A 26,340-nucleotide genomic window follows, 5' to 3' on the forward strand; every position below is an offset into this window, starting at 1 on the left:
CATTTTTTTTTGTCCTTATAGCAGCCCCTGGGGACAGCACTTCCCAGCTCTAGCACATCCTGGAGAAGTCTCTTGTTTGCCTCCACCTTGCAGCTCAGGAGGGTTTGCATGCGTGCAGCTGATGAATGAGGCACCACAATCACACCACTTCCCCTTCTTTTGGTCCCCTGACCACTTTGCAGAACGCTCTGTGCTAGTTTCCTTGACCTGCCAACGGAATGGGGGATGATCCGGGTGAAAAGGAGTTGCGTTCCTCAAAGCTGCGGGTCAGTTTGGGCAAGCTGCCTCTCTTCAACAAGCACTTAGATTAGTCTGTCCTTTGTGTCAAAGGAGAGGAGATCAGTGCTATGTAACGGTTATAGTTTGGAAGGGCATAAAATGCAGTGATTGGAGCAGCAGCCTAGGAATCAGGACGCCTGGGTTTGTGCCTGGCTCTTGCTGTGTTACTTTGAGCAAGTCACGGATGGCCAGACTCCACTACCCTTACTCTGAGAGTTGTACTATTGACAGAGTACTTACTTACTCAATGTGAGTAAAGGTAATAGCAGAATAAAGCCCTTACTCTTTCTGCTAAAATTTTGTTCTCCTATAGTATTATAAATCTAGAGTACATTTGTTGATTTCAAGGAGGCCACTCAGGGTGTTAGATCCATCCAGAATTTGGCCCACTGGGTCTCAACTTATCCCTGTATGACTGGTGTGCAATAAGAACCCCTTCTCAGGCTGTTGTGAGGCTTCATTAACTTGCAATGTGTAAAGCACTTTGAAATCTTTGGATGAAGGGTGCTTCAGAAGAGCCAAATGTTAGGATCCATCTCGATCATTCTGTTGGTACCTATTTTTATCAAGACACCAAACGCTTTTGGAGACATTAGAATAGACAGTGTTGTTGTTGGTATTAATCCTTAGCAAAGGTGTAAATCCTGGTGGGAGACCATCCACTGGGACCCCTTCTTGATACTCTTGCTTACTCTTGATACTGCCCAGAATAAAGTTTGGCTAATTCAGAAGTTCATAAAGTAAAACTGAGATTCTGAGTATGCCCATGAACAAGGAATGATAACGCAGTATGGACAGGCTGGAGGGAAACCTAGGGCCGGATCCTCACTGCTGTAAATCATCATAGCTCCACTGGACTATGCTATTATACAGCAGTGGAGAATCTGGCCTCCCAGTTTCTAAGAGGCTGATCCAAAACTCAGATGTCCATGAGCTTTGGATCGTCTCCTGTTTTGGGCCCTGGCTCCCAGCAGGTGTTCACATTATTCCATTGGTTACAGCTGTTAACTAGATTGGTAGCCGAAGAACTCAATACGAAACCGTGCCTGTTAAAATGGTGGATTCCTCGGCCCCCTGAATGCGAAAGACTCAAGAAAGACTCCCCCAACCACAGACAGAAATGCCGATTAAAAACGTGACGTTTGAACTATTCAGAGGCTGCGGCCACTCTTATCTTATTGCCTTTTAATACCGTCTTCCGATTCTGTTGTCATGGTCTAGAGGAGGATCAGCCAGAAGATGCTTACCAAGAAAACAAGCAAATCTGCATTTGTGGACTGTGGCTCTGGCAACAGGCAGCCAAACAAGAACGGGGGAAGGGACTGCAGGCTGATATTTTTAGTCTTTTCAGATTTGCTCCTCTTTTTCTTCCCCTCTTTAGCTGACCCCTGGCCACATCACTGCATGTCCCACTAGTTTCCCAGACCATGATGATCCTGTGGGTGTATTTAATTGCAAGCACATGTACACGTGGTTTTTCTTGCCGCAAGTAGCAGCCTGCACGGTAATCTTCTGACAGCTGATGGGACCCAGAGGGAAGGAATACCCTCATTACACAGAGCCGTCATGGGATTATTTCACATTGACTGTACTGGAATCATAGAATCAAGGAATATCAGGGTTGGAAGGGACCTCAGGAGGTCATCTAGTCCAATCCCCTGCTCAAAGCAGGACCAATCCCCAATTTTTGCCCCATCCCTAAATGGCACCCTCAAGGATTGAACTCACAACCCTGGGTTTAGCAGGCCAATGCTCAAACCACTGAGCTATCCACCCTCCCCGGAGGAGAGGTGGAGCGAGAGCTGAATTCTGAGCTACCGGATGTCTGAAAAAGATCCGCTCCATTCTCCTGCCCAGGATTTTGCAGTGGCTGCAGGAGAAGCAGTCAACAATGAATCCATCCCAAGTTTTACATCAGACCACACGCAGGTGCTGGGACAGGACACCTAGGGAGGGCAAGCAGCTGGAGGGGCTAGCTGACTGGGTACATACCAAAGGTTTCAGATGGGATTGTACTCGGGGTGGCTTGCCCTTCCCACCACTCATTCTGCCAGGGCTACACTCCTACTTTTAGGGTGATAGCTCAGTCCAATTACACCTTCCAGCGCCAGGTTCAGCATACCTGGAGTGAGTTTCTGGTAGATGACCATTCACGCTGGATTTATCCAAGAAACTGGATTACTGTTTAACCATAAATCTAAGCCCTGGTCTACACTACAAATTCATGCTGGTATAACTACGTCCCTCGCGGAAATCCACACTGCTGAGCGATGCAGTTATACCGACTGAATTCCCAGTGAAAATAATGCTACTCCCACTGGGCGGGCTTGTCTCATCATCATAGCTACCGTCTCTCGGCTAGGTGGAGTGCCTATGCCAATGGGAGAAGTTCTCCCATCGGCACAGGGAGCATCTTCGCTAAAGAGTATAGCTCTGTAAGCCCTTTGTGTAAACTAACTGGAGCGGGCTGACAATTTTGTGATGGAGAATGCTGATTGCCCAGCTCCCCAGTTAGCCAGCTCCCCTCCTGGTGAGGTCCCTGGCTCCTCGGGCTCCCTGTTTTTGTGCCAGGCGCCCGAGTGACAACAGAGTGGTAACACTTCTGGAAGCAATCAGTGTCCCACCCCACCATCCCACTGATATGTTTCAAACCTCTTCTGGAGGGACTGTAGCTAGGGGAGAAGATCGTTCAGCCTCCAAAGCCACTGAAAGCCTGGCCTGCCTGCCAAGGCCATCAATTGTAGTAGAGGTGGCATTTGAGCTGGGAACGCCGGTCAACTGGGAAATGGTTGGCGATAACCCAGTTCATTTTGCCACCGAGCGTCCCTTGCTTAGCAGCAACTTTCACTCATGGCTGACTTAACCAGCTGGTTAGAGATGAAAGGCTGAACATCCATTTACTCATCCCCTGAGCTATCTGGTCCTTGCTGTAGTCTTTTGTTTTTACTAACAGTCAAACCTGACACACACAGTCAAGAGTATTACTGATATTTTACAGATAGGGGAGACTGAGTGAAAGACAGGGGAAAGGCCTGAAGACAATGGAAATCTTTGTTGACCTCGGCGAGTGTTGGATTGGGCCCTAAAGTCCAGATTTTTAAAGGTATTTAGATAGTTGCAGTGCCTAAGCCTCATTTTTAAAAGGGAGTTAAATACTTAAATTAGTGGGAGTTAATCTCCTAAGTGCCTAAATCCCTTTTGGAAATGGGACTCGGGGTCCTCAATCAGTTGGGTATTGCCACACTGAGGGCAGCAATGTCTAAATATCTTTAAAAATCTGGGCCAAGATGAGTTGTTTAAGATCACACAGAAATTCAGTGGCAGAGCTGGAAAAAGCACCTGATTCTCACACATGTGCATTAGCCGCGAGTCATGCTTCCTCTGTGTAGTGTTTTTAAGGTACAGCTGGCCACTCGGAAAGAGAGCATGTTTTAAAACTCCCTTTTTACATATTTACCTAATTCTGTCAATAGTCTGCCCTTCAGAACCCTAAGTGTATATTGACCTAATTTTTTCAAGTGGAAATGAAGTATTCATCTAAAGGAAATATCATGGCACGCTAGGTAAACAAGCAAGCCACAAATTTAGGTGTGTGTATCAGCTTTCAATAAAGGAAAAGGAAAAACATGACAATTAAATACTGTGATCTCTAGCTTGCAGGCAGCATAGGTTACTGTTAAAAAAAAAAAATCATTTCTGTCACTTCGTAAATGTACACAGTATTTTAAGATCTCGACTCAAGGGCCATTCCCTGCCCCAAAGAAACGATAACAGGAATATGGGTGTATCTACACCATAGCTGTGATTGTGGCACAGGTCTGGGGCTGCAGCTGTCCTACGTCGATGGAACGGGTTTTCCCATCGATATAGTTAATCCACCGCTCCGAGAAGTTGTTGCTAGGTTGACAGACGAATTCTTGCACCGACTTGGACGTGTCTACACCAAGGGTTAGTTTGACCTAACTATGGTGGTGACATTTTTTTACATCCCCCAGTGGTGCAGCTAGATCCATCTAATTTTTAAGTGTAGACAAAGGGCAAGTCTACACTACAAAACGAAGTCAACCTAAGTTTCATCAACGTACAGCCATTGAAGCAATTGAATCGGATTTACACGTACACACTATGCTCCTAGTGTCCACCGTTTAATTGCCAGTGTGGGGCATTGTGGGACAGTTTCTGAAAGGCAGCAACCGTCGATGTAAGCAACACAGTGTCTGCACGGAGACTGCGTCAACATAACTACATCAACATAAGCGCAATGCCTCTCGTGAAAGTGGAGTTAAGTCAGTGTAGTGGGTGAGTTACAGAGGTGGGAGCTACTTTTTCAAGTAGATGCTTACAGAGTTAGGCTGACATAAGCTGCCTGATGTCAACCTAACTCTATAGTGTAGACCAGGCCCAAGCCGTACACAAGAGAAGACATTAGATAAGAGTTTAGGTGAAAGAGGATGAGAGGATCAGTGATGATGAGAAAAAGGGAGTTAACCTGAGAAAGCGATGTGCTCATTTACCCTCAAAGAACTGCACTTACAATACCATACACAGAAAGCAGTTGTTAGCCCAAAGAATTCACTGGTTCTCCCAGTTTATAAACTGTGCTGGAAACCAGTGATGTGGGAAAATAATTGACAAACTTTGCCAGGGGAGTCAGTAAACAGCATAAGACAATTCAACCTCCAGATTTTTTTTCTTTGTTTTTCTACAAATAAAGATATTTACTTTTTAACAATACTTCATTGGCTCGTTAGGATGGTGAGGTCAGCTACTAAACGGCTCTTCCCACCTTCAAGTCTCACCGTTCTCCTTTTGCCTACAAAACACTTGACAATGGTTAGGCAGCTGGTGGGCGATGACTGCTGCTCATTACATTTCTGTGGTCATCCTCTCCTTGCCACACTGGCTATTCCCAGCTTGTGTGTTGTGATCAGTTGTTTTCTCTCTTTCTCTGTCTTTTGTTATATGTTTGTACAGCACCTTGCACAATGAGACCCCAATCCCCCACTGAGGCTAGGAGGTGCTACAGCAATAGAAATAATAAACAAAGTTAGGAATTTCACCTAAATTAATAAGGTGCTAGTAATGTTAACACAACTCTGTGTGTGTGTCCATCCAATTCCTTATTCCTTTGTTAAATGTAAACCTTCATGCAATATACTTAGCTATTACTGTATCTTATAAAATATACAGGACAAAGGGTCTTTGATTCTTTACCTAGTCCAGTAGACCCTATTATAATATAGATCCTAGTACAAAGTCTGGCCAAGTAAAAAATGCTGGAACAATCTTAACATTAGGCATTTTTATTATTATTATTTTATTATTTTTTTAGTTGCTTGAGCTCACAACTGTAATTCTGGGGTGCTGGGGCAGCAAATTGTCATTTGCTAAGCAAGCTATGTAAATATGGGGAAAGCGTCTTGGTAGGGACAGGCTCAGTGTGAATTTTTAGCCTCCCATCTGAAACGCCTCGGTACCGTTGTTTGTGTCAAGCCAGTCCAGCGGGGCTCTTGATGGTGCATCTACACTGGAATAAAAGACTCGCAGCTGGTAAGGGTCAGCTGACTCATGCTACCGGGGCTTGGGCTAGCGGGGCTAAAAACTGCTGTGTAGACGTTCAGGCTCGGGGCTCTGGGACCCTCCCCCATTGCAGGGTCCCAGAGCTTGGACTCCAGCCCAAGCCTGAACATCTACGCGGCAATTGTACAGCCCCACAGCCCAAGACCCGCGAGCCCAAGTCAGCTGACCTTGACCAGCCATGGGTGTTTAGCTGCTGTATAGACGTACCCGGAGTGAACAAGAAAACATAAGTGCTGTCAATTGGCAGTGGAGCATAAGCAGATAACTAGGGCTGTTTAAGGCAGACAGGAGCGAAGCTGCCTGAGTGAAGCCATATTCCTTTGGCCGTCATTAGGTTACTTGGTTATTTCTCCTAAACAGTCATAAAAAGACACTTGGTTCAATCTGTTTTATCTTTTTTACTTGGCCCAGGGGAGCATCTTTAGCTATACATGTGCCAGGGAGAATGGATGGGCTGATAATTTACTGACGGTCAATCTCTCTCTCTCTGCCCTTTCTGTAGGTGTCAAGCACACCTCCTGAGTGCACCATCATGCTGGCGATCGAACATGAGCGTGAGAAATGCCTGGCAGACTCCAGCCTGGACAATCAGACAGTAGGTAAGGGATGGCTCTTTTCAGACTCCACATACAGAGAGCTGGGCAGTGACCTGCTCACTGAGTCCTTCCTACCACATATCGTACTCCTCTCTGGGAGCTGGAAGACCCCAAACTCTTGAGTTCAACTCAATTCCACAATTTCCACATTTATGCTGGGCTGAGTCTTGGCAATTTGCTGCATCTGTTAGCTTGCTCCCCCCACCCCACCTCAGGGGGAAGGGGAGAGGCAGGGGTATGAGTACTCCCCTTTTTTGGTATCCTCCTCTCTGGCGGGTGCTGGAGGGAGCAGCCCCCGTGCTCCCAGGGTGCAGAAAATGCCGGAACTGCTATTCCAAGTGATCCCCGTGCAGCCATCAGAGGCGACGCATTGCGGGGCACGCAGGGTCACATGCCCCCCTAGATTTCTCAGGCGGCCCCCCCGGGACACCCGGCAGCGGCTCCCCCTGGTGGCGGCACTGGCCACGCATCTGTGAAGCACAAGGAGGGAGGAAGCGACAGGGCGGCTGGTTGAGCTCCTCCCCCTCATCCCGCTACATGGGGCTGCTTCTCCGTCCCTGCTGCTAGCGTCCTGGTGCTTCCCGTGGCCCGCTTTGCAGACCACCCACTGAGGTGAGCCAAGGACTGGAGACAGAGGCAATGCGTGGAGTGGTCACATGCCCACCCAGAGCCTTTCAATGCCTGCCCACCATCCACAGTTACGTGTCACCTCTGGCAGCCGTGCAATTTCTTGTATGCCCTGAGCATAGATCAGCCTGGTCTAGAAATCATGCACACAGTGAAATACGTTGTGGTGTGGAGTTTGATTATATTGGCCTCACCTAGTACACTAGCAGTATCCTTAAAGCAGCAGGAGTCCGGCTGAGTGTGTTTAACTTGCCCTCCTGGAGTGCCTCTCTCAAGTCACAGAACCTGTTCTCATGATTAAAGGAGGCTTAAGGAGCAGTGATATACATGCCCACAATGGCAATGAACAATCCGATCATTGTGGAGGGATGGGGAGTGGAAAGGAGCACACGGGGCATGGAATTCACTTCCCGCCTCCTGTCGTGTGTCTGTCGGAGCCCGTGAACTCATCTGTGTCAGTAATGTGCCGGGCTCACTGTGCTTTGCCCCGGGGGCTGCCGACCAAACTCTGCTGTACCTTCTGAAAACTCCTTTCTGTCTCGCTCTCTGGGCACGGCCCTTAGTTAGGCTAAAGACAGAATGTGGCATTCTGCACATTGATTTGCTACTTATATAATCATGTACAAATGCCAAGGTCATCCCTGGCATAGCCCTATTTAATTCAGGGCGGGATTTGGAGTCTGCTGACACCCGCTCAGGTTTTTGTAACCCACGCACCTCCAGAGTGTCGGGTTGTGTTCCCTCTCGTGGCACCATGCAGCGAGGTGAGGACTCACCAGTGTGACGCTCCTGCTGGTTGTCTCGGGAATTAGCTCTTCCAGCCCGGAGTGCCCTCTGCAGGCCGGTGTCTTGCCTGCCGCTGGCCCCCGTGTCCCTCCCGGACCCCGGTGCCCCTTTACCTTGGGGTGCTGCCCCCTGGCAGTGCCCCCTCACTCTGGGTCTCCCCTCCCAGGGGAACCCTCAGCCCTCTATCCCGTCCTTGTCTCAGTGGCTACTGCCAGTCACCCTCTGGCCCCCGGTCACTGGGGCAGACTGCAGTCTGTAAACCACTCATCGTCGGCAAGGGGGGGGGGTCAGACCAGCTGTCTCTGCCTAGATCTGGGCTGCCCCTCTGCATCCCTAGTACCCTCGCGTGGGCCCTTAACTCAGCCTGCAGCCTGGGGCTTTGCTAGGCTGAAGCTCCCCAGCTCCCTCTGCCCTTCCCCAGCACTGCTCCACCCCAGGTACCCTGGTGAGCTCCCCAGCAGCCAGGCCCGTCTCTCTCAACAGCTAGGGAGAGATTGCCTGAGCTCCTGGCTCACAGCCTTATATAAGGCCTGCTGTGGCCTGATTGGGGCATGGCCCCAGCTGTGGCTGCTTCCCCGTCAGCCTAGCCTTTAGCTCACAGCCCCAGCCCTTTCCCAGGGCTGGCTGCAACCCTTTCAGGCCCAGAGCGGATGACCACCCCGCTACACACCGATACCACTTGGAGATTAATGAGTCTGCTAGAGCCTTAGCTAAATGCCACGTGGCTTTTAGCTCATTCAGTAGAAGCTCCTGCATTAAGCTTCAGAGGTCCCAGGTTCAATCCCACCTGCTAACCGGGGTCTGTCGGTGTTACAATACCCACAACCTAAGTAAGGTCCATATTGAGCATGGTACATGGACCGCATTGCACCGCATTAATGTCCATCGTTATTAGCAAGTGTCTAAATGAATTCTGATTTTTTCATGGTGCCACGTGAAACTATTGGCTTGAAACAAATCCATATTTCTGCAGGGACTTCAGCTGATTTCATTAAGTGGGACGGCTTCTGAGATCGCAGGGCATGTGCAGTCTGTAGTGCCTTTGCCTAGGCAGCATGTGGGTGTTTGCAGGAGTTCGGTGTGCGGCGTCTTTGTGTATGTATACACCTGCAATGTTGCCACACCTTCTCACCAGGAAAGCTGGGCAAGGAACTGATTTTCCTGGTTTGCTGCCTGGACTGAAAAATCCAAAAACATTTTGGGTCAGGTCGAACAAAATGTTCCAGGTGTTTTTAATAAAAGCAAAGGAAATGAAGGGCTAGATTCACAAAATACTCCTGCACCTTTGGCTCTGGGATGATAGCCTGGGAGTAGAGAAACATTGGTTCAAGTCTGTACTATACAGCAGGGATTTGAACTTGGGTCTCCCAGTGGCTCTCAACCTTTCCAGACTAATGTACTCCTTGCAGGAGTCTGATTTGTCTTGCGTACCCCACGTTTAACCTCACTTAAAAACTACTTGCTTGCAAAATCAGACATAAAAATCGAAAAGTGTCACAGCACACTAGTACTGAACAATTGCTGACTTTCTCATTTTTACCATATAATTATAAAGTAAATCAACTGGAATATAAATATTGTGCTTGTACTTCAGCGTATAGTATATAGAGCAGGATAAACAAGTCATTGTCTGTATGAAATTTTAGTTTGTACTGACTTTGCCAGTGCTTGTTACGTAACCTGTTGGAAAACTAGGCAAATCTCTAGATGGGTTGATGTACCCCGTGAAAGACCCCTGAGTACCCCCAGGGGTACGCATATCCCTGGTTGAGAACCACTGTTCTATTTTGTAAATAAGTACCCTACACACCGGGCTATAGGCTACTCTGAGGTGGGGGCAGTGAAGCCCTCTCATTTTTTCCTGTTGAAGCTGTTCCACTTGGTATGAAATATTTGTAGCCATTGGGCCAAAAAGAGCAAGCAAGGGAATGCCTCTATAGCCTGGTCGCGAGGGCACCTACCAGCAATCCTAATCCCTGTCCCTTTGCCACTGAACATTTAAGCATGCAGTGAGTGCCCGTGTGCTTCCGTGCAGCTTATGTATCCCTGTCAAGTGTCTGTCCTTGCGTGTGGGCATTTCAGGGTTTAGCGTGCAGTGTGAGAGCACAGGTGGCAAAAAAGCGACTCTCCTAGACTGGTGCTAAACTATTGCATCAGTCATGTAACTGAAAGCAGTGCTGCGCACAATTGGCTGTGTGTGTATGAGAGAGAGAGAGATGGGGAGAGAGATCTGAAACAGCAGCTGCCACTAAGTAGAACAGCACTCCCATATATTAAAATGATTACCATTTCAACTAAACAAAGCTGCCAGAAAAATCCTAGCGCATAACATCTCTGTTAAACCCGTCATGAGATGGATCCTTAACAAGCAGGATTTTGGCACACGGGAAAGGGAGAACAAAAAGTGAATAAGGCCCCCTGCCGCCTTTAATAGAATACGCTGATTTATGAGTGTGTTTGTGTGTTATCTATCTTCCGCACACTCTGCATCCTCTTGGCAGAAAGAAAATCTACTGTGGTTAAACAACTAATTTATAATTCTTTCTAATTAAATGAGTGGAATTAAAAACACAGATGATCCGTAGGAAACTGGAAATAACAGTGGATGTCAGAGCCATTATCAGTGTATTGATGAAAGAGGATGAATCTGTTTGATTTGTTACATTAAGCCAGTGGCAAATGATTAATCAAGAACACCCTGCGGTGGCACTTTTATCGATTGTTACCTTTTACCTCTAGATGTACAAGTAGTTTTCCACTAAGAAACAATCTGGGCTGCATTAACATGCTGCTGGATGGCCAGGCATTATGCTGGAGGGGTTTGTGTTGGTAGAAGTCAAGTGACAGCTGGGTTTCTGTTCAAATTCCCCCGCCCCTGTATTTTCAGAGCTGGTGGCAGGTGCCTAATTGTCAGGCCTGGCAGCAAAAGTCCTCTAGGTTTCCAGAGAACAGGTACAGAATGGGCCAGAGCAGAGCACCAATGTCCCTCATTCCTGAGTGGAAAGACCACCCTAAAAATGGACAGAACCAATCAGTTTTCATTATGGGTAAGTCTACACTGCAGTTGGAAAGTGTGACTGCAGCATGGGTAGACACACCTGAGAGATTTTTTTCCATACACCTCCTAGGAAAACATTCCCAACTTTATGAAGCTTCCCATGTTACACTTGCTGGTCCTCTAGGAACTGATCCAAGCTAGCTCAGGTGTGTCACACCTCCTGATTGCAGTGCAGACACACCCCAAGTCCCACTGCTGACTTGTAAAGGTGCATAGAGCTAATTGTGATTGTACCCTGAGGCTTATTTAAAAAGGACTTACGTATAAGTGCTAAGTGCACCATTACAGAAGTACTTATAAGTACAAGTGTGCCAGAAATAGTAATTAAGTATTTATTAGGGCTGTCGATTAATCGCAGTTAACTTACGCGATTAACTCAAAAAAATTAATCACGATTAAACAGACTTTTAATCACACTCTTAAGCAATAGAATATAGATTTAATATGAATACCAATACATATGAATCTTTAGTGCATCTGGCACGTGAATACCTTGCGACGCTGGCTACAACAGTGCCAAGCAAACACCTGTTGTCACTTTCAGGTGACACTGTGAACAAGAAGCAGGCAGCAGTATCTCCTGTAAATGTAAACAAACTTGTTTGTCTGAGCGATTGGCTGAACAAGAAGTAGGACTGAGTGGATTTGTAGGCTCCAAAGTTTAACATTGTTTTGTTTTTTGAGTGCAAGAAAACCTACATTTGTAAGTTGCGCTTTCACAATAGAGATTGGACTACAGTACTTGTACGAGGTGAATTGAAAAATACGATTTCTTTGTTCATCATTTTTACAGTGCAAATGTTTGTAATAAAAAATGATCAAATATAGTGAGCACTGTACACTTTGTATTCTGTGTTGTAACTGAAATCAATATATTTGAAAATGTAGAAAAACATCCAAAAATATTTAATACATTTCAATTGGTATTCTGTTATTCTTTAACGGTGTGACTCATCGTGTGATTCATTGCGGTTAATTTTTTTAATCACAATTTTTTTTAATCGCTTGACAACCATAGTATTCATACATAAAAGTTCCACTGTAAGCTCAAGTACTTTCAACTCCAATATTCACTGCAATTGTCTGCTCCGTATATGGTCAGCTACTTAAATAATATAAGCACAGAGTGGAAGAGAAGGAAGAGAGCAACAATTAATGGGGAAAAAATCTCTTAAAATGTAAATAAACTTATACATTTCCTTTCTTGTGTTTGTGTGTGTGTGTACAGACAGCATATCATTCCATAAAATGGGCATTTTACTTCAATAACAGCATAATCTTGAACATATCCTGATATTGGTTCCTTCTTGGCAGAAGGATTTGTCCAGTGCTACAGAATCGTCTTTCCACAGGAGCAGGGCTTGGCAGTGTAGTATTAAATTAGATGAAGAGCTTAGCAACTGCTGGGTATCTGTCCAGTTGATCCAGTTCAGGCAATGGATCACTGAGAAATTGTCTCCCAACAATTCTTAAGTCTGAGTCTAATGCAGATGCCGCCTGATCATCCAAGTCATAGAAATTAGTGGCGGCTTTGGATGTCGCTTGATCTATAGCCATTGGCAGGGTGTGCTGGGGGGGGGTTGTGTCTAAGGCCAGCGGTGTCTCCTAGTGGCAATACTCAGGACTATGTGGCCCAATGGCGAGAATCAGTGGCTGCCTTGCATAGCAGCTAGAGTCAGTGGTAGTGTCCTCTAGTAGTGTAAGTCAGTGGCTGAGGGTAGGGTAACCTGGGCCGCCCCACTCCACCAGGTTCCAACCCCAAGACCCATCCAAATGATGGTCCAGCTACGTGGCTAGGAACGGGTGCCCTTACGCCTCTTCCCTGGGTCACTTCCTACCTCTGCTTCTGTTCCTCCGTCTGCACCATACGTCTGTCTTCGGAGAATGACCTGAGAGGCAGATTCCGAGTGTCTTCCTCGATCGGCAGCAGCTCGTCATCCTTGGCACCCGCGGTTGAAAGGTCTGCGGTGGCTTGACTGTGAGTCCCAGCCACAGCCACTGAGAGCCTCAGCTACTTCTCTGCAGGAGGTTGCAGCACCCAACTTCTCTCCTGCTTGGTCAGCCTAGACTGCTCCCTTTGGAACTCCCCGTCCACTGGGAGCAGACCCAGCAGAGGTGGCGGGGCATGGCTTCCTGAGTCCAGAGCAACGCCCTCACCCTCGCTGCACCAATGTGGAGTTCGTACACCCCGTCAGAGGGTGTCGCAACAAACCAGATCTTATTTTTTTTTTTTAAAAAAAAAGTTCCTCTGAAATCTTTCTCTCATCCTGAGTCTACAGCCAGTGCAAATTTAAAAATGGGTGCGACGCAGAAGCAACAGCAAATGACTTTGTACTTTGGTTACTCTCAGCTGCGTCAATGGTGAAAATATGCCCAACCTGTCTTCTAAATCCTTCCTTCGAATTATCTACTGAGGAAGAACTGTATTTTGGAGAAAATGACTCAAGCCTGGATTTTAGCACAAGCACACTAGGCAGAACCACACCACAGAAAGATTCGATGTTCACCCCCCCCCCTCCCCGCCCCAACCTCCCAAAGTTTGTCAAGTGCAGTGGCAATTGGGGACATCATTTCCCAGCACTAACCTAAAAATTTCAGCTCTGGGTTGGAGAATGTTGGCAGCTGGAGACGCTCCATCACCATATTAATCCTATCACACATGCCATAAACGCGGCGAAAGCCATCAACCTCTGAATTCCGTTGCATAGAGGTAGATTTGGAGAGCGTTTGTTTTTCCAACGGTGTCACTCACAATCTCAGCACTCTTTTTGGGGTGTAGCATTGCGTAATGCAGAGCACTTAGCCACCACAGCCCGAGAAGCACCAGTAGTTGCTACCAGGTTCAGTGTGTGCAAAAAAAAACAGGTCATAAGAACGGCCATACTGGGTCAGACCAATGGTCCTCCTAGCCCAGCATCCTGTCTTCCCACAGTGGCCAGTGTCAGATGCTTCAGAGGGAATGAACAGAACAGGGGAATTCATTGAGTGATTCCTCCCCTGTCATCCAGTCCCAGCTTCTAGGCAGTCAGAGGTTCCGAAACACTGAGACCATGGGGTTGCATGCCTGACTATCTTGGCTAATAGCCTATCCTCCAGGAACATATCTAATTCTTTTTTGAACCCAGTAATACCTTTGGCCTTAACAACATCCCCGGCAATGAGTTCCAAAAGTTGACTCTGCGTTGTATGGAGAAGTACTTCCTTTTGTTTGTTTTAAACTGGCTGCGTGTTCATTTCTTTGGGGGACCCCTGGTTCTTGTGTTCTGTGAAGGGGTAAATAGCACTTCCTGATTTACTTTCCTCACACCGTTCATGATTGTATAGACATCTATCATATCCCCCCTCAATCATCTCTTGGCCAAGCTAAACACTCCCAGTCTTTTTAATCTCTCCTCATACAGAAGCTGTTCCATACCCTTAATCACTTTAGTTGCCCTTCTCTGTACTTTTTCCAATTCTAAAATATCTTTTTTTAGATGTGGATGCATCTGATGAAGTGGGCTTTAGCCCACAAAAGCTTATGCTCAGATAAATTTGTTAGTCTCTAAGGTGCCAAAAGTACTCCTAGTTCTTTCTGCTGATACAGCCTAACATGGCTACCACTCTGAAACCATTTACAGCAAGGTTACTGCACCTCATGAAAATGATCAGGGGGCTGGGGCACATGACTTACGAGGAGAGGCTGAGGGAACTAGAGTTATTTAGTCTGCAGAAGAGAAGAGTGAGGGGGGATTTGATAGCAGCCTTCAACTACCTGAAGGGGGTTCCAAAGAGGATGGAGCTCGGCCGTTTTCAGTGGTGGCAGATGACAGAACAAGAAGCAATGGTCTCAAGTTGCAGTGGGGGAGGTCAAGGTTGGATATTAGGAAACGCTGTTTCACTAGGAGGGTGGTGAAGCACTGGAATGGTTACCTAGGGAGGTGGTGGAATCTCCATCCTTAGAGGTTTTTAAGGCCTGGCTTGACAAAGCCCTGGCTGGGATGATTTAGTTGGGGGTGGTCCTGCTTTGAGCAGGGGGTTGGACTAGATGACCTCCTGAGGTCTCTTCCAACCATAATAGTCTATGATTCTAGCAGAGTAAAGGTGGGAACACAGGTATAACCCACGCTATGCCCTCATTACACTTCCAGAGCTGTGTAAAGAGGCCTTAAGGCCCCATAGCCTCTGTACCTTTATTATTTTCTTCTGATGCAACATTGAGCACTTGTAGCCCATACCGGCTAGGTAAGAACCAGTCGGTGCTCTGAACCTCTGAAAATTCAAGTCACTGATGTTTTCTGGCTTTTTTTTTTCTTGTGTCATTTAAAAGGCTCTTTGTTGGATATGAATACACTAGGAAATGGGTTTTGGCCACGGCTCCTGCTGTCTCTTAGCTAAGGAGGAAATGCTGTTGAGTTCCACTGAACGTGGACCCACCCAGCTGTCTGGCGATAAAGCCTGCCTTCCTTTGTTATCTCTGAGGTGATTAGGAGTCTTCCTGGTTTTCTGCCCAGGAGCATAATTTCTCTCCTTCGAAGTCGCTGTTACATGGGAGGTCTGACTGTGAGGCAACAGACCAGATCTATAGGCTATTGATAACGATTCCGCTGAGCTCTGGCTATTACTGCTGCATGCAGCGTGAGTCACCCGCCTGCTGTTCTATTGCCTTAATGCGCCATCACAGACACATTTTAATCCTGCTGATTTATTTATAGGTCAGTCTCGGGCTGCAGAAGGTGGTTCGTGTGCCACTGTGGTGCTCGGGCGTTAGGTTCTGATGGTGAACGGGAAACCAGGAGGTGCGAATGCAGCACTGCACTTGACCCACAGGGGGTGGCCTGCCAGTGCTTTGTGTGCAACATAAGAACATATAAGACCGGCCGTACTGGGTCAGACCAAAGGTCCATCTAGCCCAGTGTCCTGTCTTCCAACAGTGGCCAGTGCCAGGTGCCCCAGAGGGAATGAACAGAACAGGCCATCATCAAATGGTCCATCCCCTGTCGCCCATTCCCAGCTTCTCTGCGCAGAAGCTACTCAAGGTGAAGTTGTCCTACTGTCCTTTTCTCCAGGAAATGCTTCAGTTTGTTTTTCGTCAAGGCAAATAATAATACTCAATGTTGTTGCTGTTTAATACAAAGCAAAATGTTCATCTACCCTGGGGGATGGAAAGTAGCTCCTTATGCTAATATGTCCTACGTCGACTCTTGTTATTAAGAGAGATTTCCTAACAAGTCTTTGACAGTATCCTTTTAAACTTTGCAGCTCAATTTCCTGAGGCATCACTTTGAAGTCACTTTTCATCATTTTAGAAATCCCTTTAGGAGCTTGAGAATGAAAGCTGGCCCCATACTGATTCCCACTCTGCCCTTCAAGTGCAGGTATCCTAGAATCTTGGGAATGTCGGGCTGGGAGAGACCCCAAGAAGTCATCAAGTCCAGCCCCCTGTGCTGAGGCAGCACCAAGTAAACCTGGACCATCCCTGACAGGCGTTTGTCCAGCCTGTTCTGAAAAACCTCCCATGACGGGGATTCCACGACCTCCCTTGGAAGCCTGGTCCAGAGCTTAACTACCCTTATAGTGAGAGAGTTTTTCCTAATATTTAACCTAAATCTCCCTTGCTGCAGACTAAGACCATTACTTCTTGTCCTACCACCAGTGGACATGGAAAAACAATTGGTCCCTGTCCTCCTTATAACAGCCGTTAATATATTTGAAGACTGTTATCAGCTCTCCACACGCCCCAGTCTCTTTTTCTCAAGACTAAACATGTCCCGTTTTTTGTTTTTTAACCTTTCCTCGTGGGTCAGGTTTTCTAAATCTTTTTTCATTGCTGTAGCGCTCCTCTGGACTCTTTCCAGTGAGGCCCCTGCTTTTGTAAAGTGAGGTGCCCAGAACTGGACACAGTTCTTCAGCTCAGGCCTTAGCAATGCTGAGTAGAGCGGGACAGTTACCTCCCATGTCTTACATATGACACTTCTGTTGATGCATCCCAGAATGATATTCGCATTTTTAGCAGCTGCACAACATTGTTGACTTGTATTCAGTTTGTGATCCACTATAGCCCCCAGATCCCTTTCAGGAGTACACCACCTGGCCAGTTATTCCCCATTTTGTGGTTTTGCATTTGATTTTTCCTTGCTAAGTGAAGTACTTAGCACTTATCTTTATTGAATTTAATCTTGTTGATTTCAGCCCAATTCTCCAGTTTGTCAAGGTCATTTTGAATTCTAATCCTGTCCCCCAAAGTGCTTGCAACCCCTCCCAGCCTGGTGTCCTCTGCAAAGGTTATACGCATACTCTCCATCCACTTGAATGATTATTCAAGTCATTAGTGAAACTATTGAATAGTACTGGACCCAGGACTGACTCCTAAGGGACTCCACTAGCTAAGCCCTTGCAGTCTAGCAGCATAGTCTTTGAGTATGGTCTTTCAGTCAGTTGTGCACCTAACCTTATAGTAATACCGTGTACACCACATTTCCCTAGTTTGTGATACAGTGTCAAAAGCCTTACTAAAATCAAGATATATCACATCTACTGCTTCCCCCTATCCACTAGGCCAGTAACCTGTCAAAGAAGGAAATGAGGTTGGTTTGGCATAATTTGTTCTTCACAAATCCATGCAGGCTGTTCCTTATTACCCTATTATCCTCTAAATGCTTACAAACTGATTGTTTATAAGTATCTTTCTAGGTATCTTTCTAGGCTAAAGTTAAGATGCACAACAATCTTCTTAGCAAACTGGCAGGTTTGTCATGGGGTGCTCGTGCTCCAGCTCCATGGACGTCAGCTCTTGCCACCGCGTATTCGGTGGTGGAGTCCTGTGCACCAGTATGGAGCCAATCGTCACACACCAAACTGGTGGATACGCAGTTACATGCCTCCATGCGTATCATCTCCGGTACTCTGTGTCCGACTCCACTTCCACGGCTCCCAGTTCTGAGCAATATTGCTCCTCCTCCTATCAGATGAGAGGTTGCCACTTGCAAGTTACTGGAGAAAGTACGCACCAACTCAAGCCTACCGCTGCACAATGACCTTTTTATACCACCAGCTGCACGTTTGCCGTCACATCGCCCATTATGGTCTCATCCACCCCGCCAGGATGTTAGGGCAGAAACACTCTGGCAAGAGGAATGGCTATCTGTTATAATCCCCAACCAGTCCCTCGTCGCTGACCCCAAAATTTGCCCGCCTGGTTTTGACCTGCCCTGTCTCCAATGGTCCCCGTTGAACAGATTCCGGACCGGGCAAAGTCTCTGTGCAGCCAGCCAGTATCGCTGGGGCCTTCGTGACAGCCCTTTGTGCAGCTGCGGTGCAACACAGACGATGACACACGTTGTCGAGAAATGCCTGCTGACTAGGTTCAGCGGTGGCCGCGAAGAACTGCATCACCCCACTGAAGATGCCATTGCTGGGCTAGATGACTATGCACACGCTAAATAAAATCCAGGTATTGAAGGTAGGCTGACTGGTGTATAATTCCCCAGGTCCTCTTTGTACCCCTTTTAAAGACATGGAGACAATTGATCATTGTTCTCTTTGTAACAGCCCTTAATATATGTGAAGACTGTTATTGGGTCCCCTCTCAGTCGTCTTTTCTCAAAAATATCCGTTTTCCCAATAAGTCAAGTTTTCTAAACCTTTGATAGTTTTTGTTGCTCTCTCTGGACTTTCTCCATTTTGTCCACATCTTTCTTAAAGTGTGAGATCCAGAGCTGGACACCGTTTTCCAGCTGAGGCCTCACCAGTGCTGAGGAGAGCAGGACAATTACCTCCTGTGTCGTACATTCGACCCTCCTCCTAATACACCCCAGAATGATATTAGCATGTATCACATTGCTGATGGGGGTCTCTCTCCTGGGAACAATGACTCTGAAAAAGACCCAGGTGATCATTGTGGATAATCAGCTGAACATGAGCATCCTGTGCGATGCAGCAGCCAAAAGAGCTCATGCAATCCTTGGATGTAGAAACAGGAGAAGAGGAAGTTGTTATTACCTTGTTCCTCCTCTACCTTGGTGGGTCCTGTGTTTATTGGCAGATTTGCTCGCCTCGGAGCTTCACAGCAGCCCTCAGCTTGGCCGTTTTCGTGAACCCACAGTCCAGGTCAACTCCTCCTGTGTCTGATCAGGAGTTGGGAGGATTTGGGGGGAACCCGGGCCCGCCCTCTACTCCGGGTTCCAGCCCAGGGCTCTGTGGAATGCAGCTGTCTCGATTGGCTCCTGGAACAGCTGTGCAACAGCTACAACTCCCTGGGCTACTTCCCCATGGCCTCCTCCCAACACCTTCTTTATCCTCACCATAGGACCTTCCTCCTGGTGTCTGATAATGCTTGTACTCCTCAGTCCTCCAACAGTCCGTGTTCTCACTCTCAGCTCCTAGTGCCTCTTGCTCCCAACTCCTCACACGCACACCACAAACTGAAGTGAGCTCCTTTTTAAAACCCAGGTGCCCTGATTGGCCTGCCTTAATTGATTCTAGCTGCTTCTTGATTGGCTGCAGGTGTTCTAATCAGCCTGTCTGTCTTAATTGTCTCCAGAAGGTTCCTGATTGTTCTGGAACCTTCTCTGTTACCTTACCTGGGAAAAGGGACCTACTTAACCTGGGGCTAGTATATCTGCCTTCTATTACTCTCCTGTAGCCATCCGGCCCGACCCTGTCACACTGTGTAATTGGCACTGGGGAGACCACTGCTGAAATACTGTGTCTAGTTCTGGTGTCTGCAGTTCAAAAAGGATGTTGATATATTAAAGATGGTTCTGGGAGGAGCCACATTAATGACTGAACGATTAGAAAAACATGCCTTCTAGTGATAGACTCTAAGAGCTCAATGTGTTTAGCTTAACAAAGAGAAGGTTAAGGAGCGACTTGATCACAGTCTATGGTACCTGTACAGGGAACAGAAATTTGATAACAGAAGGCTTTCCAGTCTAGCAGACCAACGTATAACAAAATCGAATGGCTGGAAGTTGAAGCTAGAAAAATTCAGACTAGAAACAAGGTGCAATTTTTTAACAGTGAGGGTAATTAACCACTGAAACAATTGACCAAAGGTACAGTGGATTCTTCACCACTGGCAATTTTAAAATAAAGATGGGATGTTTTCCTAGATGATACATGCTCTGTCTCAAACAGGAATGGGTAAAGAGCAGTCCTATGGCCTGGGTTAGACAGGAGCGCAGACTAGATAATCACAAATAGTCCCTTCTGGCCTCATAAATTGTGACTCTACAGCTTGTGTAGCTAGTAATAACATTACCCACAGCAGCAACGAACTTTCTCACAGTAGCACAAGAGGAAAGGTTTTGTCCTCATTTTGCTTTCAGAGCCTACAGATGCTGGCAAATGTCTTTCCAAGTGGAGCGCTCTGGAGCCCCTGAGGGTGTGCCAGGAGGCACACTGCAAAGCCTTTAGCAAATCGCTGCTCACTGACTTGTGTTCGTTATGTAACGTTCCCAAAAAAGCGATTCCCCCTCCTCCGCTGCAGCTTACAAACCGCTTGGTTTAATTGAAATAACGGAGCAAAAAAACGGAGGGGATTTACCAGCGAGGCAAGCCAAAGCAAGCATGACTAGGTCAGTTGACTGTGTTCCTAATCTGATTATCTCATTACTGCTAATCAATTCCCTTTCTAATCATTCATTCCTTAAGCAACATGAGAATTAGCGACTGAGCTGTGAAATCTGTTGTAAGTAATTTGACAGGCTTCTGTGCAATGTGCATTCAGACAAGCTGCTCTCTGGTCTACGGTGCTGAGCAGCAAGACCCAACGTCATAAACAGAGCTTATTAGAGAGGGGTGGAAGTCTTAGAAAGCTTGCCCACAGCTTGGAGATTGCTTTAATGGCCTGGAAAGCACATACTTGGGTATGAATGAAGTCAGCAAGAAGACAGAGGGCACCATTAAAGCTCTGAGATTAGCTGAAGATCTGGACTAATGACCAGAGCAAGGGGAATGTGATTTTCTGCACTGACAGGATTCCACGGCATCCCCTGCTTATAGCTTTCAGGTGTTGAGTCTGCCAGGTGCCAAATGCCTCGTTGTGAGGATACTTGGCTCCTGTTCACTTCAGTGGGAGTTAAGTGAGTTCAGAATCCGACTGCCGGCGCTCAGCACCTCACAGGACCAGACCACTGGTTTCCATTTTTCATCATGGCAACCAATATTTTGAGACTCAGTTGTTTCATAGTGTGACAAAGTTCCTGCTCTACCTTGGTGGGTCTTGCGCTTATTGGCGGATTTGCTCGCCTTGGAGCTTCACAGCAGCCCTCAGCTTGGCCGTTTTTCTGAACCCACAGTCCAGGTCAACTCCTTCTGTGTCTGACCAGGAGTTGGGAGGATTTGGGGGGAACCCGGGCCCGCTTTCTACTCCACGTTCCAGCCCAGGGCCCTGTGGAATGCAGCTGTCTCGAGTGCCTCCTGGAACAGCTGTGCGACAGCTACAACTCCCTGGGCTACTTCCCCATGGCCTCCTCCCAACACCTTCTTTATCCTCACCATAGGACCTTCCTCCTGGTGTCTGATAATGCTTGTACTCCTCAGTCCTCCAACAGTCCGTGTTCTCACTCTCAGCTCCTAGTGCCTCTTGCTCCCAGCTCCTCACACACACGCCACAAACTGAAGTGAGCTCCTTTTTAAAACCCAGGTGCCCTGATTAGCCTGCCTTAATTGATTCTAGCTGCTTCGTGTTTGGCTGCAGGTGTTCTAATCAGCCTGTCTGTCTTAATTGTCTCCAGAAGGTTCCTGATTGTTCTGGAACCTTCCCTGTTACCTTACCCAGGGAAAAGGGACCTACTTAACCTGGGGCTAATATATCTGCCTTCTATTACTCTGCTATAGCCGTCTTGCCCGACCCTGTCACAATAGGAAATGTGATTGGTGCTACTTCTGTTAAAGCCCAAGGGGAAATAGTGGCCCAGATTTCAAACTCCCATGTGCTTACTCACTCGGGCAATACACTGTGATGTATGCATCCAAGTCAGGATTTGCAGGCTCATCTGGGCAGTTGCATACGGCATCATGGCATGGAAACCCATTTCGCCCATTATATATGTAATCTTGGTGTGTGGGACGTACAAAGTTTAACCTCAGTGAAGACAACTCTTGTTTCCAGCTCCATGTGCATATAACCGATGTTGGCTTGCAAGGCCAGATTTGGGGCCTGAGCTGCTTTGTCACATTTTGAAGCGATCAAGATGTGTTTTACAAGAGAAAAGGCAGCAAACATATGGAAATTAAAAATCCAACAGGGAAAAAGTTTAATGCAGTTTAAATGAGGAGTCTGTTTATACATCACTCTCTGTTTATAGTGCAGCAAGATAAGAGATAATTAATAGCTCTTTTCCTGTAAAGACTGAAGTGAATTCTCACCCTCTGAACTGGCTAAGGCCTCCAAGTGTATAAAGCGGTCAGATCTGGGCTTTTTTGAAAGGGGTTGGTGGTGGATTGACAGCCCTGAGGCTGTTGTCCTCCATCACCAGAACAGGGCCAGTATGCTCCTTGCATATCTGTCCTATCAATGTGCTTCCCCCCTGGCCTGAAGGGATCTCCTCCATTAAAGACAGGTGTTCCTAAGTCAGATGAACACTGAATGCTTCAGCCTGAAAATTTCAGCAATGCTCAAACAAAATCATAACCCCTCAGCTGTTGGCCTGTCGGCCGAGACTGTCAACAAAAGTGGGCCAACAGTGAGGGTGGCTCTGTAGAACAGTCCATTGGGAATTAGACTTCCCAGCTTATCAAAATGGCGACTGCCCTCAGTCACTGCTGACCTGTGTCATATTGGAACCTGGAATCTGGAGCGCTTAATAGTCCTCCAACCTATCCAGTCCCCAAAAATCTCTCTCTCAAGTTGGGAGACTGGAGTGGATTGGTTGTCAAGAAATTCAAAGACATTAAAGTGAGCCCCTCTTTCAGAGTGGCCTTCCCTAATATTGTTGTGTTGCAGGAGCAGGCATCTGAAAGCTCTTTGGGGCAGGAGCTAGCTTTTTGTTTTGCTTGTACAGCACCTGCCATAGTGGGGCCCTGGTCTGTGAGTAGGGCTCCTAGGTGCTACAGTAAAACAAACTAACTAGTCGTCGAAAGCTCACGCTGACATAAAGTCGTATGTGCAAAAAAGCTGAAAATAGCCGAGAACTTTAAAACTTGGACCTTCGCAAACCGTGAATCCCGGTGATGATTGAACCGGGTGAACTGTAGCAGTTGGGCCAAGTAATCCACCATCTGTGCAGCCTCCCTCATACAGCCAATGAAATTGTTGCATGCAAATTAGCTGGAGAGTAAAGGTATTGGGTTGGTTGAGTTATCTCTGATATCACAATGGTCTAGGACTCTTGGCACAGCATAAGTACGTGCCTTATTGTAGCTGAAAGCCCATGCTGCTGCACAAATGTAATTTGAAAAGACCAAGTGGCTGACGGCTCTAAAATTGGGCAGCAACAATCCTTGAATCCCAGTGATCATTGAAGCTGGTGATATTCTAAACAAAATGAGCTCTCAGCCATGCTGTTTCCATTGCTTCACACTGACTCAGCAGACATTCTAGGCTTCAGAGGGACAATCCTGGAATCTTTTATGTAGATAATAATGAATAATAATAGTAATAAAAGGGAAGCACATGTTTTCCTAGAGATGGTTTCAAGCTATAGCTCCAGATTTGAACACCCCCAACCTTTGGAGCATTTGAATTCCAGATCCAAAGTTTGCATTGTCTTAAGCAACAAATCCCATTCTCCGAGGTTCTGGTGAAAATGCTGGTACACAAAATTGTCAAATTAAAAAGAAATGACACATGGACAACTGATGTCCAACGTGGAGGCAAGAGACAGGACTTAGCTGGGCAGTTTCCTTGAATGTTAATGAAAAGGTCCTGACAATGAGAGCCATTCTTCCTACCTTTTAAAGGTAGCTTGCAATTACTTTTGGCCTGAAGGACTTGAAAAATGTTCCTTACCCCATAAAGTACAAATTCCTAGTCTAAGATCCAGCTTTTCGTCCCCCTCTTGCCTGTTCTAGAGTAGAACTCCCATTGCTGGTAATGGGAGACTTGCATAGGAACCGAGTACTGATGAAGCTCTGTATTGCACGTAAGCAATCTGAGATGTACAGAAAAGACCTGGATTTTGCTCTGAACTTGCCCTCAGAAAGGCATAACAGGGAATATGTAAAGTATCCTGTGGAATTCTCTTAAGATTCTGGTCGGCATCTGTGCCTTTTGAGGTTTCCCCATGAGAATCTTGAGTGGGAAGAGCGAATCCATAAGAAGATAAGAACGTCCATGCTGGGTCAGACCAAAGGTCCAGCTAGCCCACTATCTTGTCTTCCAACAGTGGCCAATGCTAGGTACCCCAGAGAGAATGAACAGAACAGGTAATCTTCAAGTGATCCATCCCCTGTTACCCGTTTCCAGCTTCTGGCAACCGGAGGCTAGGGACACTGTCCCTGCCCATCCTGGCTGATAGCCATTGAGGGACCTATCGTCCAGGAACTTATCTAGTTCTTTTTTGAACCATGTTTATAGTCTTGGATTCCAGTTCCATCCATTTTGTGCCTCACTGCATCATTGGGTTTGAAGCTTTAATTTTGTCTTGAGTGTTGTAGAAATTTTCAGGTTGCAGCCTTTCTAGCAAACAGCAGTGTTTATTCAACTTGGGAACAGCTGTCTTCTCACTTTCAGGATTAAAAACCATTTAATGAAAACAAATCTCGTCCCGAAAAAGGCATTTTCATTTGGAGACGTGTAACATTTGGAAATGCCCTTTTGGTTCTTGTGCTGGGTTTTGTGGTTTTTTTTTCCAATAGGATAATATGCAAATACGCACAGTGTTAGTTATGCAAAGGTTATAAAAATAAACAGGAGAGAATACCATTGCTACAGACTAATAGCATGTTAGAGGCACAGGATAGTTGCTCAAATGTAATCCCCAGATGAAAAGCTTTAATTTGTTTTCTATAATGATTTGCATGCATTTTTCCCCTTATCGGATTTATGGTTAAGAAACCCCCTTTTTGATTCTGACTGATGATTTAACAGAGCAAGGATCTCTCTGCTTTGTGCCAACTGATGTCTGCACTGGCAACTCCCAGGCATCCCACAGGCTGCATCAAAACCCCGTTGAGAGCTCTGGGCCTGATCCAAAGCCCGCTGAAGTCAGTGGGGAATCTTTCTACTGTCTTCAGTGGGCATTGAATCAAGCCTTTTAGTGTCTAAGGAGTCTATCGTGGGTAAGTCTACACTGTGTTTTAAAACGTGCAGAAACGAGTCTTGGAGCCCAGGTCTGCAGACTTGGGTTCGCACGACCGCGCTAAAAGCAACCATGTAAACACTGCGACTCGGGCTGGAGCTCCGGTTCTCAAGCCCACCCCTGCCTCTCTGGGTTTCAGAGCCTGAATTCCATGCAGAGTTGCAAGCTGGTTTTAGCACCATAGCGCGAGGCCCACGAGCTAAGTTGGAAAACCTGGGCTCTGAGTTTAAAACACAGTGTCAGCATGCCCTGGTGTCTAGAGAACTTGGTATGCAGAGATGGGGGCATAAAGCTGTGGAGGGTGCAGGTGGGGGAAAGAGCTTTCAAGCTGATGATCTAATTGAGACGTGTATTCAAGGAGATTTATGAATGAGGGATGTCTTGCAGAACATCAGCTGTAATGTCATCTTTACTTGCCAGTAAATATTTGGCCTTCATACAAGCAGGATGCTGAGCACCAGGTGACAGAGCTGGGGGAGAGACATTCGTTAGTCTTTCCGCTGTTCTGCTCCATGGACTGGAATACCAGCCTGCACAGTGGTTATAATAAGCGAGAACGAGATCCTGAAGTCTTTGCTTAGGCAAAACTCTCGCTGTAGCCAGTTGGGATTTAACAGGCATAAGGACTCTAGGATCAGACCCAAGGTCAGCCGCCCCGCTCTTGTTATTGGAAGAGGAGTCTGTAACAGCAGTTCCTGGAAATGTGTTCCGTTTATATAAATTGATGGGTATGTCACTTCATAGTGCAATAGAAATATTTGACTTATGGAGAAAAGAAAGATTGCAATGTTGGCTGGGAATCTATGCTCGTGCAGCCATAAAAGCTCAGGTATTTCAATCTTCCGTTGGGTCTGAATGCTGCTTTTCTAAGCCCACTGAGGTTTCAGGGAAGAGATTCATATGAAAGATGATATAGTTTCTCACTCTGGAAGGTCATGAAATTTCTAGCCTGGCCATTTATATGCCATAGGAAGCAATTCATATTAAGTAGGGGCTAGTAGAAACATTCCTTAAGAATGACACTTTTATCAGCATACAAGAAATCAATCTATATATTAGGCAGGCTATAACCCTGCTAAAATGTCCTATACTTGGGTAACCACTTGTTATTGGTCTCGTCGTAGGATGGACGGCCCCTTGAAGGGGAATCAGGGTCCAATCTATTTGTGATGGCTTCTTTAAGGAGAAC

General features: G+C 46.6%; 1 protein-coding gene across 1 annotated transcript in view; it reads left to right on the plus strand.

Annotated features, from left to right (window-relative positions):
- LOC144260785 (vasoactive intestinal polypeptide receptor-like) overlaps nucleotides 1–26,340 on the plus strand; it is a 182,321-nt gene that overhangs the window by 57,145 nt on the left and 98,836 nt on the right. Inside the window, exon 2 of the mRNA XM_077809524.1 lies at nucleotides 6,362–6,458. Coding sequence (XP_077665650.1) covers nucleotides 6,362–6,458 — 97 coding nt within the window. The remainder of the gene's footprint in view (nucleotides 1–6,361; nucleotides 6,459–26,340) is intronic.

The sequence above is a fragment of the Eretmochelys imbricata genome, chromosome 2 (assembly GCF_965152235.1).
Source record: "Eretmochelys imbricata isolate rEreImb1 chromosome 2, rEreImb1.hap1, whole genome shotgun sequence".
NCBI classification, from domain to species: Eukaryota; Metazoa; Chordata; order Testudines; family Cheloniidae; genus Eretmochelys; species Eretmochelys imbricata.